Raw genomic sequence first — 17,673 nt, forward strand, 5'->3', positions numbered from 1 at the left:
TTCCTTTAAAGGCTATGTGGAGGTGTCTCCTCTCAGTTATACAGCTTTGACCCTTCTTCAAACAGATTAATAAAGCAGATACCATTTAATAAATCAGGCAATGGTGCAGTACAAAAAAAAAATGTTAAAAGAACTTACATATTAGACAATTATTATTATTTTATGGTTTCTCTTGGGAATCCAAGGAGTTATTGAGGGGAAGCTATTCTCATCGCACAAATCTAAATACCTATCATACCTTTCCTAGAATGTTTCACTGAAGATGCACTTGTAACTCGTGCTCACAGCCAGTCACCTACAATATTAACCTGAATTTGGTGTGCCTAATCCTTACTCAGCTTCTAGGGATGATGCCTGGAGTTCTCTTTTCCACCTGTCACAAGCTGCAAAATTTCCCTTGTACCTATGCTCTATGATTCCCTTACTCACTTGTCTGTTTCCATTATCTCCCCCCCCCTCCCCATTTCATTTATTTCTCAAACTCTGAAAACCACATTCCTCTCAAGCTTCATGAATCTTCATGGTATTATCTTAGTTATCTGCTGCTAATGGTTTCCAATCATCTTTTCATCTTGAATCCCAGGTTTATTAAATAATTTCTGCACTCGGTGTTTGAGCTGCTGTGTTAAGGCTATGTTCAGGAGTATATGTAAAATTCAGGAATACATGCAGCATATACACATGAGCTGATAATTTAATCTTCTAGAATCTTACATTAAGCTATAAGATTCTGTAGGAATGTCAGGAACAGTCAGTTTATCTTGTTTCATTTATTTTAATGATTTTAATTCACAACACAAGAATAATAAGAAAATAATTAATATTTAACTTATTTGCTGTATTTTTGCTGGTGTTATACCCAGCATCTTCAGAGTACAAAGAACAGTTTATCATAAGCGCCTCCGTAGCGCAATTGGAAGAACGACGGTACATTGCACCCTTTGGTTGGACAAGGCCTAAATTTGATTATCATCATTACCGGAAGAATCTTTATATGGACTTTTTCAACTGAAGGTGAGTTAGCCAATCTCATACAGAGGTAGCAGGGTTTTTCCTCCCGGAAACTCGGCTTTTTCATCCCCCATACAGACAAATCGGCCCTTCTGAACACACACAATTTACAGACAAAATATAGTAGTTGTAGTGGTGATGCCGTTGATGTAGATGATTGGTAGTAGAGGTTCGGTGTAGTGGTGGAGACGGAGAGTTGCACATTAGGTGTTCTCTTGCAATGAGTTTTCAGACTCCTTGGAGGTGTCACGAATAATAATAATATTACATGAACAGTATCAATTAAACTTCAACAGTCAGTTTATCCTTCTTTACTAAAGGATAAACTTCTTCAGCAGTTTATCCTTCTTTACTAAAGGATAAACTTCTTCAGCAGTTTATCCCATTTACCAGTGCTAAAAATTTATTGCCTTTATTCCTGATACTTCTCACATTAGTGAACATGCATGATAACCAACTCTCAGGCCAATGCATATTCAAGTAACTCTTAAAACTTGATGGATTGACTAAGTAGCCTGAGTTGAATATCAACTAAATTTTTTTCTTCACTGTCATAATTATTGTTTTACTTGTCAGACAAAACTAGGGACATTATTCTGGGGATTGGCCTCTCCATACTGCTGTTTTCCTTTACTCTCTTTGTTTTACTTTGGTGTATATGTCCAAGCCCTTGTGCAGCTATCCTATTTACCATCAAAAATGCTCTATCCATCAACATGCTGTACAACATTTCTTCTGCATAGTCTTTTTTTTTTATCTCATTCAATAGCTCTTTTATCTTCTCTCCTATATCTATTTTCAAGTTACTTGTTCTGACCAATATCATACTTTCCACTTGTTCTAAATGCTTCCATATAGCATTAATCATACCATGAATCTTCACTTCCAGAAAACGCACTTCCATTGATTATGGAATCACTGCACATCACCATATCTTTTCTCATCCTTTTCTGCTTTCTTGCACCTCCCTCCCTCCAATTTTTTTTTTCTCCTTTTTTATCTTCCTGATACTAATCACTTTTTCAATCTTTCCTATTCTCATTTGCTATTTTGAAGTCATGAATGAGATTTTTGTTGTCATATTGCACCCTTCTGTTTTTTACTCTTCTACTTCCATATCTAGTGTGAGATAGGTAACATGTTATCCATCTCACACTGTCTCTTACCTCTTTCACACCCATTTACACTCACTTCTTTCTCACTTATCACTACATTCCATATTAGTTCATTTTATCTCTATTAGAAATTTCATTTGCATCCAAAATCTAACATTTCTTTAGTTATATGGCAACCACAGATGCTATGTCAGATGGTATCATTTCCTTTTTCCACGAGCTACAAGGTGGAATCAAAAAGTTTCGAGACTAGTTTTGTAACATGCTAACAGATGCTCCCTGTGACTGCATGCACAGTCAGCACCAACCTTCATAAGTTAGTGTGCCAAAAGACATCATCCTGTGTACATTGGATGTTGTACAACTGGTGCTATTCTGACCACATGCATTACCACGTCTGTGATTTCATCATGGACAGCAAGTTAGAACAAAGAGCGAACGTGAAATTCTGCATGAACCTGGGCAAATCTGCCACAGAGACGTTTGACATGATTCGGCAAGTTTACGGCGATGCTGCAATGAGTCGTTCAAGGTGTTTTGAGTGGAACGTGCGTGCGCTTCAAGAGTGGAAGAACATCACTGGAAGACGACGAGAGATCAGGAAGACCTTCAACGAGCTCAACCCCCGAAAATGTCGAAACCATTCGGCAACTTGTGCATGAGGATCGTCGGAGAACACTCCACAACATCGCTGCCATTGTTGGTGTGTCATAGAGAACAGTCCGTCCCTAGGCTGCTGACCCAAGAGCAGAAGGAACACTGTGTCGAAGTCTGCCAAGAACTCCATCAACGTGCCATGGATGACCCGTCCTTCATGTCGAGGATCATTACCAGTGACAAAACTTGGGTGTACGGGTACAACCCTGAGACGAAGCAACAGTCTTCACAGTGGAAGAGCCCATCATCTCCACAACCGTAAAAGGCGAGGCAGGTCCGCAGCTTGACCAAGTGCATGCGCATCATCTTTTTTCGACATTCGTGGCATTGTGCATTGAGAATTCATCCCCAGGGGCCAGACCTTCAATAGCGAGTTCTACTGCCAGGTTTTAAGGCATCTGCGGGAGGACATTCGGCGAAAGCGACTGGATCTGTGGCACTCGAAAAACTGGATGCTCCATGATGACAATGCACCCTGTCACTGAGCTCTCTTCACACGTGAGTTTCTCGCCAGAAACAACATAATCTCACTTCTGCACCCATCCTACTCGTCCGATTTGGCTCCTGCGGACTTCGCCCTCTTCCCAAAAATGAAGATACAGCTCAGAGGTCGCTGTTTTGGCACCATTGCAAAGATCTAGCGCGAATCGCAAAAGGTGCATGACATGCTTCGAAAAGAAGACTTCCAGGACACATTCCACAAGTGGCAGGAATGCTGGGAGTGCTGTATTGCTATGCAAGGGCACTATTTTGAAGATGATAGTGTGTAAATGTAGATAAATAAAGTAATTTCTCGTAAACAGAGCTAGTCTCGAAACCTTTTGATACCACCTTGTACTCATGTGCAATGAATGCATTTCACACACACACTACCTATGCATTTCACACATGTATTACCTGTAACTTGTATAGCTGCTAACACTATATAAATTCAAAGTCCACTTAACCTTAAAATATAATTTTTACATTTGGAAGTTTGATGCTCTCCAGAAGAGGATCATGTAGTTAATAGTGAAACCTCTCCAAAGTTTTTTCACTTAGTTATACTATAAATTAAAGGTGTCAAAAAATTATATTCTTGATTTAATCCTTTATCCAAGTGTAAACAAACAAAGTTTGCACGTGAAATATCTTCATGATTGGGTCACTTGTATATAAAGGCTAATGGCATCACATCAACTGCCCTAGTATCCCATAATCTCCTAGTGTGCTTTGCATTATGGGATACTAAGGCAGTTGATGTGAAATAATCATTAACCTCTATATACAAGTAGCCCATGAAGATACTTCATGCACAAATATTGTTTGCTTACACTTGGATAAAGGAAGTAAACCAAAAATATAATTTTTTGCATCTTTAATTTATAGATGAAACCTATATCTTTCTTAACAGACTTGCTCTAATCATTTACAGATATTCTCTTTCTGCTTTACATCTTTTTTATATTTTCATGGGACATTTTTCTGTCAAATTGGCCACCATCATTTGCCAATTTTTGTTTAACCACTCAGCTGCTGATGACAGATGAACCATATCAGCTATCTTAAATTGTATTATCTATGTTATTTCAATGGTACCCTTTGCATCCATGTTTTGGATGATGGATAAACACATCATGGCCAGTAGAAGTGGTTAAACATGTAAAAACACAAAACTGCTAGTTAATATCCATGCATTCCACTTTTGACCTTTAGAGCCAGCTTCTTGTCTTTCTCATTCATTCTATCTTCTTCTGTTCTTTGTAATAACAGCCTTTCTCATATCCTTTTTCAAAAGGAATATAACTTCTAGCTGTCCATGAAACTTATTGTTTTTACATTTGGAGGTTTGATGCTCTCCAGAAGAGGATCATGTAGTTAATACTTTGAATAGTGAAATAGATAAAAGTTTGAATAGTGAAACCTTCAAAAGTTTTTTCACTTAGTTATACTATAAATTAAAGATGTCAAAAAATTATAAGAATATAATTTTTTTACATTTTGAGTTTTGCAACTCTTGCATTTAGTTTTCATATCGCTTGGCTTCTTAGCACTGGTAGTTATTGTATTGATACATATCTTGAAAGTTTTGTAATTTCTTGTGATTAATGTAGTTATAAATTAGTTTTTTTTTCCCCCTGTGTGAACATGTTACATTAAGATGTATTTTCTCTTAAGCTGAAAAGAAGGAAAAGATTTTCATCCATTTTTGCAAATAGATGTAATTTTTCTATGTGCGATTATTCCTATCCAGGTATCTCAGAATTGAAGAAAAAAAGCAGGAAATGTATTGGAAGTATATTTATTTCAATATACACCTATTTCTATTAAAGATCTTTCAAGTATTTTATTTTATTTCATTTATTTATTTTTATTTTTTATATATTTAAATATTTTACTATTTAATGTCTTTTAATTGCTAGGCATTCTTGGCAAATGAGGATCTAGGTGACTCTCTAGATTCTGTAGAAGCTCTTATCAAGAAGCATGAAGATTTTGAAAAATCACTTGTGGCTCAAGAAGAAAAAATCAAGGTATAATTCATTTATTTTTTAAATTCAGAATTTCAATGAAACCTAGATTATCTTTTTGGAAAATTTTAAAATTTTATAAAGCTGAAATTCTAGTTATATGTTAAGCAAGCTAATTTCTTTTAAAGCTACATGTATTTTTCATTTTTTTCATTTTAATTTAATTTTTTTAAAAATTTAATATAATGTCACTTCTACACATCAGATCAGAACCTATAGTAAATTGATACTGTGAGTGGGCAATATTTTTATTACAACTACAAAAAAGTCACTAACCACCTTCTCTTTTATGAAATTCTTATTTTATAACTAATTCTATTCCTGTTCCATAACATATTCTCTTTGAGTGTTATGATCTAAAAAAAAAATTTCATATATAAAAGAAGATAGAAATACTGATAAAGCAGGAAGTTGGCTGTAATTTTAGAAGTGACTGTTGATTAGTATTATTTCTGGTAGTGTTTTTATTTGTTGTATTGTTTTTGCTGTTATTCTGTTTCTGAAATGTCAGAAATTTATCATTCAGTAAAATTATTACCAGACCAACTGGCTTCTGAATTGCAACTAACTTTCTGCTTTCTTTAGTATGCTTCCAAAAAAAAATTTTTTTTTTTTACATATAAATTTTTTTTAGGAATCACTTATTTTTTTAAAGAAGCAGGTAAATTAATTGACAATAACTAGTTGAAATTGGTTAAGTGATTCATCCTGTAGAGGTATTGGCAGCAATTTACTTTCTATATATTCTTTGTATAGAAAGTAAATTTCCCTGCTCTTCTCCTTACCATTTTGGTCTGATTGTGCAAAAAAATTTTCAATGACTTTAAGCAACATAGCAAATGAATATATACTGAAAATTTAGAGAAAATTAGTTGAACAATGTAATCTTCATGTTATCCATGCAAACAAACTCTATCCTGTTTGTTCCAAGTAAGATAGCCTACACAACCTACATATAGGAAAATGCATCCAACTTCATTTTAGTGAAGTTGGATCTTTTTTTTTTTATATATATACAGAGTAGAGAAAGAAAGATAACTTGCAAAGAGGATGAAGGGAAACTTGTAGATTTTCAGAACACAGAAGTCTCGCTATCATCTTTGAAGCAGACCATAAAGAGTAGAAGCTCTAGATCTCTTCTTGAGGTGATAGAAAAAGTGGGTGAAGCTCATAATTTTTTCTATGAAATGTCATAACCATCAGACTGAAATGTCAATTTAAATTCACCTTTTGTTGCTGCTTATGTGGAAAAAAAGGTCATGGGCACTGTGATTTAAGTTTTTGATAGTACCAGACTTCGATAGGATGGTGATGAGATTTAGAATTACAGTATCTCCCTGTGTCAGTTGTGTTTCTGTAAACAAAGAATTGAAGACTGCTATTAGGTTGCTTAAGTGTGAGGGAAAGGAAGATTATTAGATTCAATTTCTAGTGTAAACTGGATTCTCTGATGGGTGGAGTTGATCTTATGAAGAAATGCTTGTGGAGTAAGTAAGATCAAGCTTATGTTGCCCCTGTGTCATCATGCTCTGTGGTTAGCAAACATCTGGAACACATTTCATTGGTATGAAATGCTGCCCAGGACCTAGATACAACACTGTGTGAGATTCCAAACTCTCTAGCAATACGAGTAATTCTGCAGTCTTCTTCAAGCTTTCCAGTAATTCTTCCCCAGATGAAATCATCTAGATGATGTATCTGAGACATTACAAGACATCCAAGTTTGCAACTTTATTCCTTCATGAAAAGAGCTTCCTTCAAACACAATTCACTTAGTTCAGCTGTTTGCTTTTATCCTGCTGAGTGCTACCACATGACTCCTTTGCATGCGATTCAAAAATTAGAATGTGTACTCACCTTCTACTTGAAAATCATCAGTTATACAAATTGCTGTGATCTGATTCATCTGAATTTGTCATTGTAATCTTCAGAAATAGGGTTTGGCCTTAGGTTTTGGACACCAATGTAACTGTAGTGTTTTGAAAAGCTTTTCTCTGAACACCTTGTAGTATATCTTTTCCAGATCAACAAAACTTAAGTACAGATCCTTGTCATATTCCTGTAATTCTCAACTATTTGTCGTAAAGTGAAAATCTGATTTTGAAAACCTCTATTTGGCATGAACAAAGCTTGTTTTTCTTCCAAGTTTCTCTTCCACAATTTATTTCAACCTCTTTTCAAAAGATTCCATAAATCTTAACTGAAGCACTTAGCAGAGAGATTCCTCTGCAGTTCTCACAAAATCCAGTTCTGATTTTGTGAGAACTGCAGCTTTATTCCCTTTTTTTCCTAGATGAGAACTATGAGAACTCTACTCCAGTAATCTGGAACATTTTTGGTTATAACAGCAAAACGAAATCGATGCACCATGGCAGGTAAGTTTGCACGTCAGCTCCATTCAAACACAGGTATGTGGATATCTCGAGAAACTGTGGCCATACGTCTGAAAGCCTGTAGCCTGCATCCATTTATCCACAACTCATTGTAGGGCACATTTTTAGTTGTGTTGTATCCATAAAAATTCGACAAGATACCAGTAGGCTAATGTACTCTTGATAGATGAGTCCTTTTAGTCTTTCCTCCAATACTAGATGACACTTTTATCTGCTGTGAAAGTGGTACTGCTTGCCATCATGAGAATGTTCTCAAACGATTCTATTTTCATTCACTTACTGATTTTCATACCAAAATTATTACAACAGTTATTCAATTTAGTCAGGGAATCTTACAGGCTTGCACTTGATTTATTTAAAAGTATAACATCATATGCATAAAGCAAAGAGCTGAGATTAACATCTCCAATTTTGATATCAGGTTAAACACCACTTTCCTTCATTATGTGATCTATGAATAACAGAGGAGATAATCCATGTCTGACACGAGACTTTACATCAAACTATGTTCCAGTACTTCCTTCAATTCTAACTGCTGACTTACAACTGAAATAAAGATTAATTATTGCTGATATAATGTCCCATTGACACCATATAACTCTAGCATTTTTGAATAGCTTTTCTCTTGGCACCTTGTCATATGCCTTTTGCAGGTCTGCAAAACTTAAATACAGATCTTTGTTATATTCCCACTATTTCTCAACTATTTGTTGTAAAATGAAAATCTGATCTTGACAGCCTCTATTTGACCTAATCCAGCTTGTTCTTTACCAAGCTTCCCCTCCACAATAATTCTGAACTGTTTCTCAATTATACTTGCATAAATCTTACCAGGAACACTCAGTTGGGAAATTCCTCTGAAATTCTCATATTCAGTTTTATTTCCTTTTTTTTTTTTTTTTTTTTTGTATATGGGTACTATGATAGCTCTATTCCATCATCATCATCATCAAATTCCTGATATATACCCTCAGGGGGTGTTGCAGGATATGATAGTACTGCATGAAAAATTTACATCATTACTAACTTCTTATCTACAATTTTCCTCCAAATCAGTCTGTTAAATGTCAAGACTTCAATATTATCAGGTCTTATATTTCTGTCTTCTAAGGCGCTTTTTACTGTATCAATCCACCTGTATCTTGGTCTTCCTCTGGGTCATTTTCTTGCCAACCTGGCAGAGAACACTTGTTTTGCAAATATCGTTCCTTTCCCATTCTGCTTAAGTGACCATACCGAGATTAACTCTGCTAATGCATTCCTGGATGCTGACAATGTCAAGTTCTTTCCTAATATCCTTGTTTTTAATACGCTATTCCCATTGATACCATCTGTTCATGCCTATAATCTTTCTCAGGACTCTCATATCTGCAGTTTCTAGTCTTTGGTCCAGTGTTTTACTTCTAACCCAGCTCTCAGATACATAAGTTAAAATTGGTTTAAACACTGTCTTGTATACAGCTAATTTACTGTTTTGGCTAATTTCTTTCTTATTCCATATAAATTTATTCAGTTGACTTCCTACCATACCAGCTTTGTTGATTCTGTTGTTTATTTCCATATTTAACTTACCATCATCACTAAAAATCGTGCCTAAGTAGATGAAATGTTTTACTTGTTCAATAAGTTCTCCATTCACAATGCCGTTGATATTTTCAATGTTTCTGCCTATTTTCATTGTCTTTGTCTTTTTAATGCTGACCCTCATACCATATCTATTACAACAGTTATTGAATTTAGTTCAGGGAATCTTGCAGACTTGTAGCGGATTTATTTCAAAGTATAACATCATCTGCATAAAGCAAAGAGCTGACATTAACATCTAATTTGGATATCAGGTTTAATACCATTTTCCTTCATAATGTGATCCATATAGATAATGAATAAGAGAGGGGATAATGTACATTCTTGTCTGACACCAGATTTAACATTAAACCATCTTCCTGTACTTCCTTCAATTCTAACTTCTGACTTACAACTCAAATACAGACAAAGTATTGCTTGATATAATGTCCCATTAACACCATATAACTGTAGCGTTTGTAATAGCTTCTTTCTTGGCACTTTGTCATATGCCTTTTCCAGATCTACAAAACTTAAATACAGATCTTTGTTATATTCCCATGATTTCTGAATTATTTGTCATAAAGTGAAAATCTGATCCTGACAGCCTCTATTTGGTCAGAATCCAGCTTGTTCTTCACCAAGCTTTTCTTCCACAATTCTTCTCAACCGTTTCTCAAGTATACTATCAAGTATACCAGGAACACTCAGTAGGGAAATACCTCTGTAATTCTCACATTCAGTTTATTCCCCTTTTTATATATGGGTACTATGAGAGCTCTACTCTAATCATCTTGAATTCATCTCTCTGTCTAGGCCTTCTGAACTATGAAGTGCAGCCACTGTGCGACTTTTATACCTCCATACTTTAGCATTTCTGGTCGAATATCATCTGCTCCTGCTGCCTTTCCACATTTCAGGCTTTTGATGGCTTTTTCTACTTCAAGTATGGATATGTATTCCTGAGTGTATGCCTGTTGAGTGTTTTTTACCACTGTGCTGTATTTACTGCTTGTTTCATATAGCAGTTTTTCAAAGTAATTACTCCATACTTCAAGGATATCTTTTTCTCCTGTTTTCATGTCACCTTTATCATCTCTAATCCTTTTACAGTACTTTTTCCTCCATTTCTGAGCTTTTTCAACATCCTCCAGAATATCTTGCCACCTTCCTGATATTTATTTTCTATGTTCTTGCCAAAGTCCTCCCATGACTTTTGTTTAGTCAGTTTTACACAGTGTTTAGCTTTCTTACATTTGTCTCTGTATTCTCTAAGAGCACAAGCTGACTTATTTGCCAGGAACTTTTGATATGCTTTCTTCTTTTCCTTCACTGCCTCTTTAACTTCTCGTATCCACCATGGAGTTCTGATTTTTCTATCCTTGCAGACAACCTCTCGAGATGCCTCTCTGGCTGAATCAATCAGTGTTTTCTTCAGGGCTTGCCACTGAATCTCCAAGGTTTGGTTCCTGTTCTCAAACTTTCATTTTTTCTTCAATCATGTTTATGTATTTTAGTCTACAGTTCACATCTGAGAGCTGCTCAACTTTTATTTGCTTTAAAACTTTCTTACATGTTCTTCCTTTCAATATGAAATTCAGTTTTATCCTGATCAAGACTAAATGATGATCACTTCCAATTTCAAATCCTCTGTACACTCTGGTGTCCTACACCAATGGGTGATGTTTTCCCACTGGTGCAGGATCAACAATAGCATAATCAATGAGACATTTCTATTCTCTAAGCTCTATTCCAGTCATCTGGAATTTGTTCCTCTGGCCAGTCCTTCTGAACTATGCAGTGCAGCCACTGTATACTTGAGCATTTCTGGTCAAATATCGTCTATTCCTGCTGCCTTTCCACATCTCAGACTTTTGATGGTTTATTTTCTTCCTGAAGTATGGATATGTATTCCTGATTGCATACCTGCTGAGTGTTTTTTACCACTCTGCTGTCACTGCTTGTTTAATTTAACAATTTTTCGAGGTAATTACTCCTTGTATCAAGGATATCTTTTTCTCCAGCACTCTTTCCTCTGAGCTTTTTCAACAATCTCCAGAATATTTTGCCACCTTCCTCTGTACACTCTGGTGTCCTGCACCAGTGGGTGATGTTTTCCCATGTTATTGTTTTCAGTATGAAATTCAGTTTTATCCTGCTCAAGACTAAATGATGATCACTTCCAATTTCAAATCCTCTGTACACTCTGGTTTTCTGCACCAGGGAGAAAACATCACTATCAACAATAACATAGTCAATGAGACTTTTCTTATTCCTTGCCTCTTCTCTCCATGTGAATTTGTGCACATTTTTATGTTGGAACATGGTGTTAGTAATAACCAGTCCATGTCCTGAGCAGAAATCCAACAGATATTTGCCATTATTATTAGCTTTGCTCGTTTCTCCAAATTTTCCCAAAATATTTTTGTATGTCTCACAATCATTTCTTACCCTGCTATTTAGATCCCCAACGAGGACCAACTTTTCCTTTTTCATTGTGTCAGTTGCTTTTTCCAAAGCATCAAAAAATTCCTCCACTTCTACCTTAGTAGAACCTTCTGTGGAACCATAGGCACAAATAAGCCTCATTGTCCAATTCTCCATTCTGTTATTTGCTCACATCACTCTACTTGGGACTGCTTGCCATTCAAGATTAGCCTCATATTTTGTGTTGAATACTATGGCTATTCCTTCTTTTCCTTGATTGTCATTTCCTGAATATAACATTTTGTATTTATTGCTCAGAATGATTATTATGGATCTACAGTCCAAATCGAGCCCTGGCCTCCTGCATATGTTGCATCCAATCATGTCTGTCCAAAACTTTACTTCTCCAGTTTGGACATTGTCTTGACTGATAGTGTCTGTCCATCTTGTCCTAGGTTTTCCTGTCGTTTATCAAAAATTTTACTTTTGTCTTTTTAAGAGTACTGTAATTTTGCATATGAAAATTATGCCCTGCCCAGTACAACTTTTTGAACTTACTGGTTGTGTCTGATCCTCTAGAGATCATGATCATTCATTGTGCACATATATATTTTGTTAAAAATGCAAAAAAAGAAAAGAATGAAGCACAAAGCTGCCTGCTTCTGACCTTTTTACTAGGTGTGTATCTGGTGGTCATACTTAAATACAATTATTATTCTAAAACATTCTTATTATTTTATGTTAGAGATATATGTATTCAGTATATATTTCATAGATTATCAATTTCCTTTTTATCAGATCAGAAATTACATTGCCTTTTAAAAGACAGATATTTAGTTCTACAAAGAGGAACTCTTTGTACCGCATAAAATATTTGTAAATAACATGATAAATAATTTGTTCATTGATCCCTATACTGACAAACAAATCTGAGATTATCAAATCACTTTTATGTACATTTTCCAAGGCAGAAAAAAAGAAGAGAGAGAAAGGTATGTTTTAAACAAAGTATAACTATATAAATTTTATAATCTCATGGGCTTTTTACTCAGTTTGGTGAAACATTCTTAATTGTGCTCCATTTATATCATTCCTCCCTCCCACCACCACCACAAAAGAACCTTCTAAACTTTGTTTAGAAGGTTCTTTAAGTTTTTTAAGTTGTTTTTAAGGAAATTTTGATTTTGCTAGTGTTTATGCCTAAATGTTGGCAACATATATTATTTAAATGGTCTGTTCAGCATTTGTAGGATTTTTCTAAATGGAAAGGATTGGTATGCCATGTGTATTCTGAAATTAAAAAAAATTTCATGAAAAATGTTATGCTACATTAAACTAGATAGACTTAAGCAAATTAATTATCATATAAGTAATTCGCTTTAATTTTCTGCTGAGTATGACGGTCTTCTTCAGTGAGAACATGCAAAAAATAATTTGAAAGATGAATCAGTGGAATGAAATTTAGCATTAGTGAGGGATGTAATGCAGCCTGATATCACATCCAGGAAATATTGGTAATCTGAACTTCTGATAGAAACTAAACAGATAATAGGATATGTTGTGTGTATGTGGAGGGGGGAGAGAGCACTTGCAATTTAAGCACCATTAGTTCCTGTTCATCTATTTCCATCAGGTATGTTGACAATGTCTTTGCAATTGGAATTTGTCTGTCTGAATGATAAATCATACTTTAAAAGAGTAATTCATTTCTTTCAAGAATTCATTTACATTCAAAGTTGAAACCAGTATTCGTTCTTCCTTTCTTAGATATTGATATTAACAGTACACAGAAGATTAATTCAGGAGATACATCAATACCATGTCTCTTCAACTTCCTTGTCAAACTTCTGGTATGATAAATATGCTAATCAATCATATGCATAATTCGGGTTCTGCTGACACCATCTTGCCTCAAGAATTTGAGTCATTAAGCCCAGCTTTTTGAAAATGGATGACATTTTCCAAAAGCTGGGCTTGATAATGATAATAGTAACCTCATAGAAAAAAAAAAAAATTGGATGCAGATGTTATTCCCTACTCCTCAAGATTTTAATTCAAAATATTTTAATTTTTCTTTATTGATTTATTATTAATTACATAATAGAGTAACTACTGAGGTATTTTCTCATTCTTATTTTAATAATGATTTTCAAGGCACTGGATGAGTTTGCTACAAAATTAATTGAGGGCCAACATTATGCAGCTGATGATGTTGCACAACGCAGAGCAGCAGTAAGTTGAGTTTTAGCTTTTTTCAGTTAAAAGTTTGCATGAAATGAGTTTTCAATAGAAGTTATATTTGTTATTGTTTAGTACTTGTTAAACATAGTTTTAATAAGTTGTAACTTCAATCATCATCATCATCATCAAATTCCTGCCATGTACCCTCAAGGGGTGTACAGGATATGACAGTACTACATGAAAAAATTACATCATTACTAACTTCCTATCTACAATTTTCCTCCAAATCAGTCTGTTACTTGTCAAGACTCCAACATTATCAGATCTTATATTTCTATCGTCTAAGGCACTTTGTACCGTATCAATCCACCTATATCTTGGTATTCCTCTGGGTCGTTTTCCTGCCAACCTGGCAGACAGCACTTGTTTTGCTAATCTTTCCTCTCCCATTCTATTTAAGTGACCATACCACCTGAGATTAGCTCTGCTAACACATTCCTGGATGCTGACAATGTCAAGTTCTTTCCTAATATCCTCATTTTTAATATGATATTGCCATTGATGCCATCTATTCACGCCTCTAATCTTTCTCAGGACTCTCATATCTGCAGTCTCTAGTCTTTGGTCAAGTGTTTTACTTCTGACCCAGCTCTCAGATCCATAAGTTAAAACTGGTTCGAACACTGTCTTGTATACAGCTAATTTAGTGTTCCGACTAATTTCTTTTTTATTCCATATGAATTTATTCAATTGACTTCCCACCATACCAGCTTTGCTGATTCTGTTGTCTATTTCTATATTTAATTTACCATCTTCAGTAAAAATCGTGCCTAAGTAGCTGAAATGTTTTACTTGTTCCACAGGTTCTCCATTCACAACACAGTTGACATTTTCAATGATTCTGCCTATTTTCATTGTCTTTGTCTTTTTATTGCTGACCTTCATACCATATCTATTACAACAGCTATTCAATTTAGTCAGAGAATCTTGCAGACTTGTAGCGGATTTATTTAGAAGTATAACATCATCCGCATAAAGCAAAGAGCTGACATTAACATCTCCAATTTTGATATCAGGTTTAATACCACATTCCTTCATAATGTGATCCATATAGATAATGAATAACAGAGGGGATAATGTACATCCTTGTCTCACACCAGATTTAACATTAAACCATCTTCCTGTACTTCCTTCAATTCTAACTGCTGACTTACAACTCAAATAAAGACTAAGTATTGCTTGATATAATGCCCCATTGACACCATATAACTGCAGCGTATTGAATAGCTCTTTTCTTGGCACCTTGTCATATGCCTTTTCCAAATCGACAAAACTTAAATAAAGAGCTTTGTTATATTCCCATGCTTTCTCGACTATTTGTCGTAAAGTGAACATCTGATCCTGACAGCCTCTATTTGGCCTAAATCCAGCTTGTTCTTCACCAAGCTTTTCTTCCACAATTCTTCTCAAACGTTTCTCAAGTATACTTGCATAGATCTTGCCAGGAACACTCAGTAGGGAAATACCTCTGTAATTCTCACATTCAGTTTTATTTCCCTTTTTATATATGGGTACTATGAGAGCTCTACTCCAATCATCAGGAATTCGTCACTCTGTCCTGGCTTTCTGAACTATGCAGTGCCACCACTGTAAGACTCTTATACCACCATGCTTCAGCATTTCTGGTCGAATATCATCTATTCCTGCTGCCTTTCCACATTTCAAGCCTTTGATGGCTTTTTCTACTTCAAGTATGGATATGTAATCCTGACTGCATGCCTGGTCAGTGTTTTTTATCACTGTGCTGTCATCACTGCTTGTTTCATTTAACAGTTTTTCAAAGTAATTACTCCATACTTCAAGGATATCTTTTTCTCCAGTTTTCACCTTTATCATCTCTAATTCCTTTTACAACACTCTCTCCTCCATTCCTAAGCTTCTTCAACAACCTCCAGAATATTTTGCCACCTTCTTGATATTTATTTTCTGTATTCTTGCCAAAGTCCTCCCTTGACTTTTGTTTAGCTAGTTTTACACACTGTTTAGCTTTCTTACATTTGTCTCTGTATTCTGTAAGAGTAAAAGCTGACTTATTTGCCAGGAACTTTTGATGTGCTTTCTTCTTTTCCTTCACTGCCTCTTTAACTTCCTGTGTCCACCAGGGAGTTCTGATTTTTTTATCCTTGCACACAACCTCACCACATGCCTCTCTGGCAGAATCAATCAATGTTTTCTTCAGAGTTTGCCACTGAATCTCCAAGGTTTGATTCCTGTTCTCAAACTCTTTCATTTTTTCTTCAATAATCTTTGTGTATTTTAGTCTACAGTTCACATCTGAGAGCTGCTCAACTTTTATTCGCTTTAAAACTTTCTTACATGTTTTTCTTTTCGATATGAAATTCAATTTTATCCTGCTCAAGACTAAATAGTGATCACTTCCAATTTCAAATCCTCTGTACACTCTGGTGTCCTGCACCAGGGAGAAAACATCACTATCAACAATAACATAGTCAATGAGTCTTTTCTTATTCCTAGCCTCTTCTCTCCATGTGAATTTGTGCACATTTTTATGTTGGAACATGGTATTAGTAATAACCAGTCCATGTCCTGAGCAGAAATCCAACAGATATTTGCCATTATTATTAGCTTTGCTCTTTTCTCCAAATTTTCCCAAAATATTTTTGTATGTCTCACAATCATTTCCTACTCTGCTATTTAGATCCCCAACAAGGACCAACTTTTCCTTTTTCATTGTGTCAGTTGCTTTTTCTAAAGCCTCAAAAAATTCCTCCACTTCTACCTTAGTAGAACCTTCTGTGGGACCATAGGCACAAATAAGTCTCATTGTCCAGTTCCCCATTCTCATATTTGCCCACATTACTCTACTTGAGACTGACTGCCATTCAAGAAGATTAGCCTCGTATTTTGTGTTGAATACTATGGCTACTCCTTCTTTTCCTTGATTGTCATTGCCTGAATATAACATTTTGTATTTATTGCTCAGAAAGATCTCACCAGTTTTGGTCTTTTTTGTTTCAGTCACCCCTATTATGTCGATCTGGTACTTATCTAATTCCTCAGCTAGCTCCATTTCTTTGCCATTCAGGCTTCTTACATTGATAGTACTGACCTTTAACTCTGGTGATGTTGAGTTGGGGTTTGTTTTCAGATTTGTTCCAGTAGCTGACTTTTCGCTGTTCGCCCTGGTTCCCTGGCGAAAACAACGGGGGCCTTGTTTAATCGGGTGACGCCCCAGCCGGCATGAAATTTTGTTATGTTGTACCATCATTTTCTATTTTGGTTTAACCAATAAGAATACAATTTGGTCGGCTAAATCCCAAATTGCCAGCCCATCCTCGTTCGTTCAGTATCAAAGTAGATACCCAACAGGGTGCACCACGAGAAGGTGAGGATTGGACATTAGGTCAGAAGCCCTGGTCGGTTCTCCGCATTCCTTTAAAGGCTATGTGGAGGTCTCCTCTCAGTTATACAGCTTTGACCCTTAAGCACCCCGTTGTAACTTCAATTGATTTGATATTTATTGAAATACACACATAATGAGTCACTTAATGGTTGTGGAGATCTCCACAGTAGCACTGAAGGAATGCAGAACACTAACTAGGCAATTTCAGTATAATATCCAGTTCACATCTTCTCATGAAGTGATATTGCTGTCATTTCTCCTAAAAATCACTGCAGTATAGAATTCCACATGATAAAAATAACAGGGCTTCTGGGAAAATGGGATATGGGCAGAACACTCAAAACCTTCTTGTAAGCAATAATACTGTACTTCATCATCATCATCATCATCAT

At 35.5% G+C, this 17,673-nt stretch overlaps 1 protein-coding gene across 1 annotated transcript in view; it reads left to right on the forward strand.

Annotated features, from left to right (window-relative positions):
* The window catches only part of alpha-Spec (alpha spectrin), a 509,808-nt gene that overhangs the window by 149,764 nt on the left and 342,371 nt on the right, over nucleotides 1-17,673 (forward strand). The window contains exons 13-14 of the mRNA XM_090406229.1: nucleotides 5,186-5,296; nucleotides 13,831-13,908. Coding sequence (XP_090262355.1) covers nucleotides 5,186-5,296; nucleotides 13,831-13,908 — 189 coding nt within the window. The remainder of the gene's footprint in view (nucleotides 1-5,185; nucleotides 5,297-13,830; nucleotides 13,909-17,673) is intronic.

Source organism: Typopeltis vanoorti, chromosome 16 (genome assembly GCF_054136105.1).
Source record: "Typopeltis vanoorti isolate ZY-2024b chromosome 16, IOZ_Tvanoo_1.0, whole genome shotgun sequence".
In the NCBI taxonomy this organism is placed as follows: domain Eukaryota; kingdom Metazoa; phylum Arthropoda; class Arachnida; order Uropygi; family Thelyphonidae; genus Typopeltis; species Typopeltis vanoorti.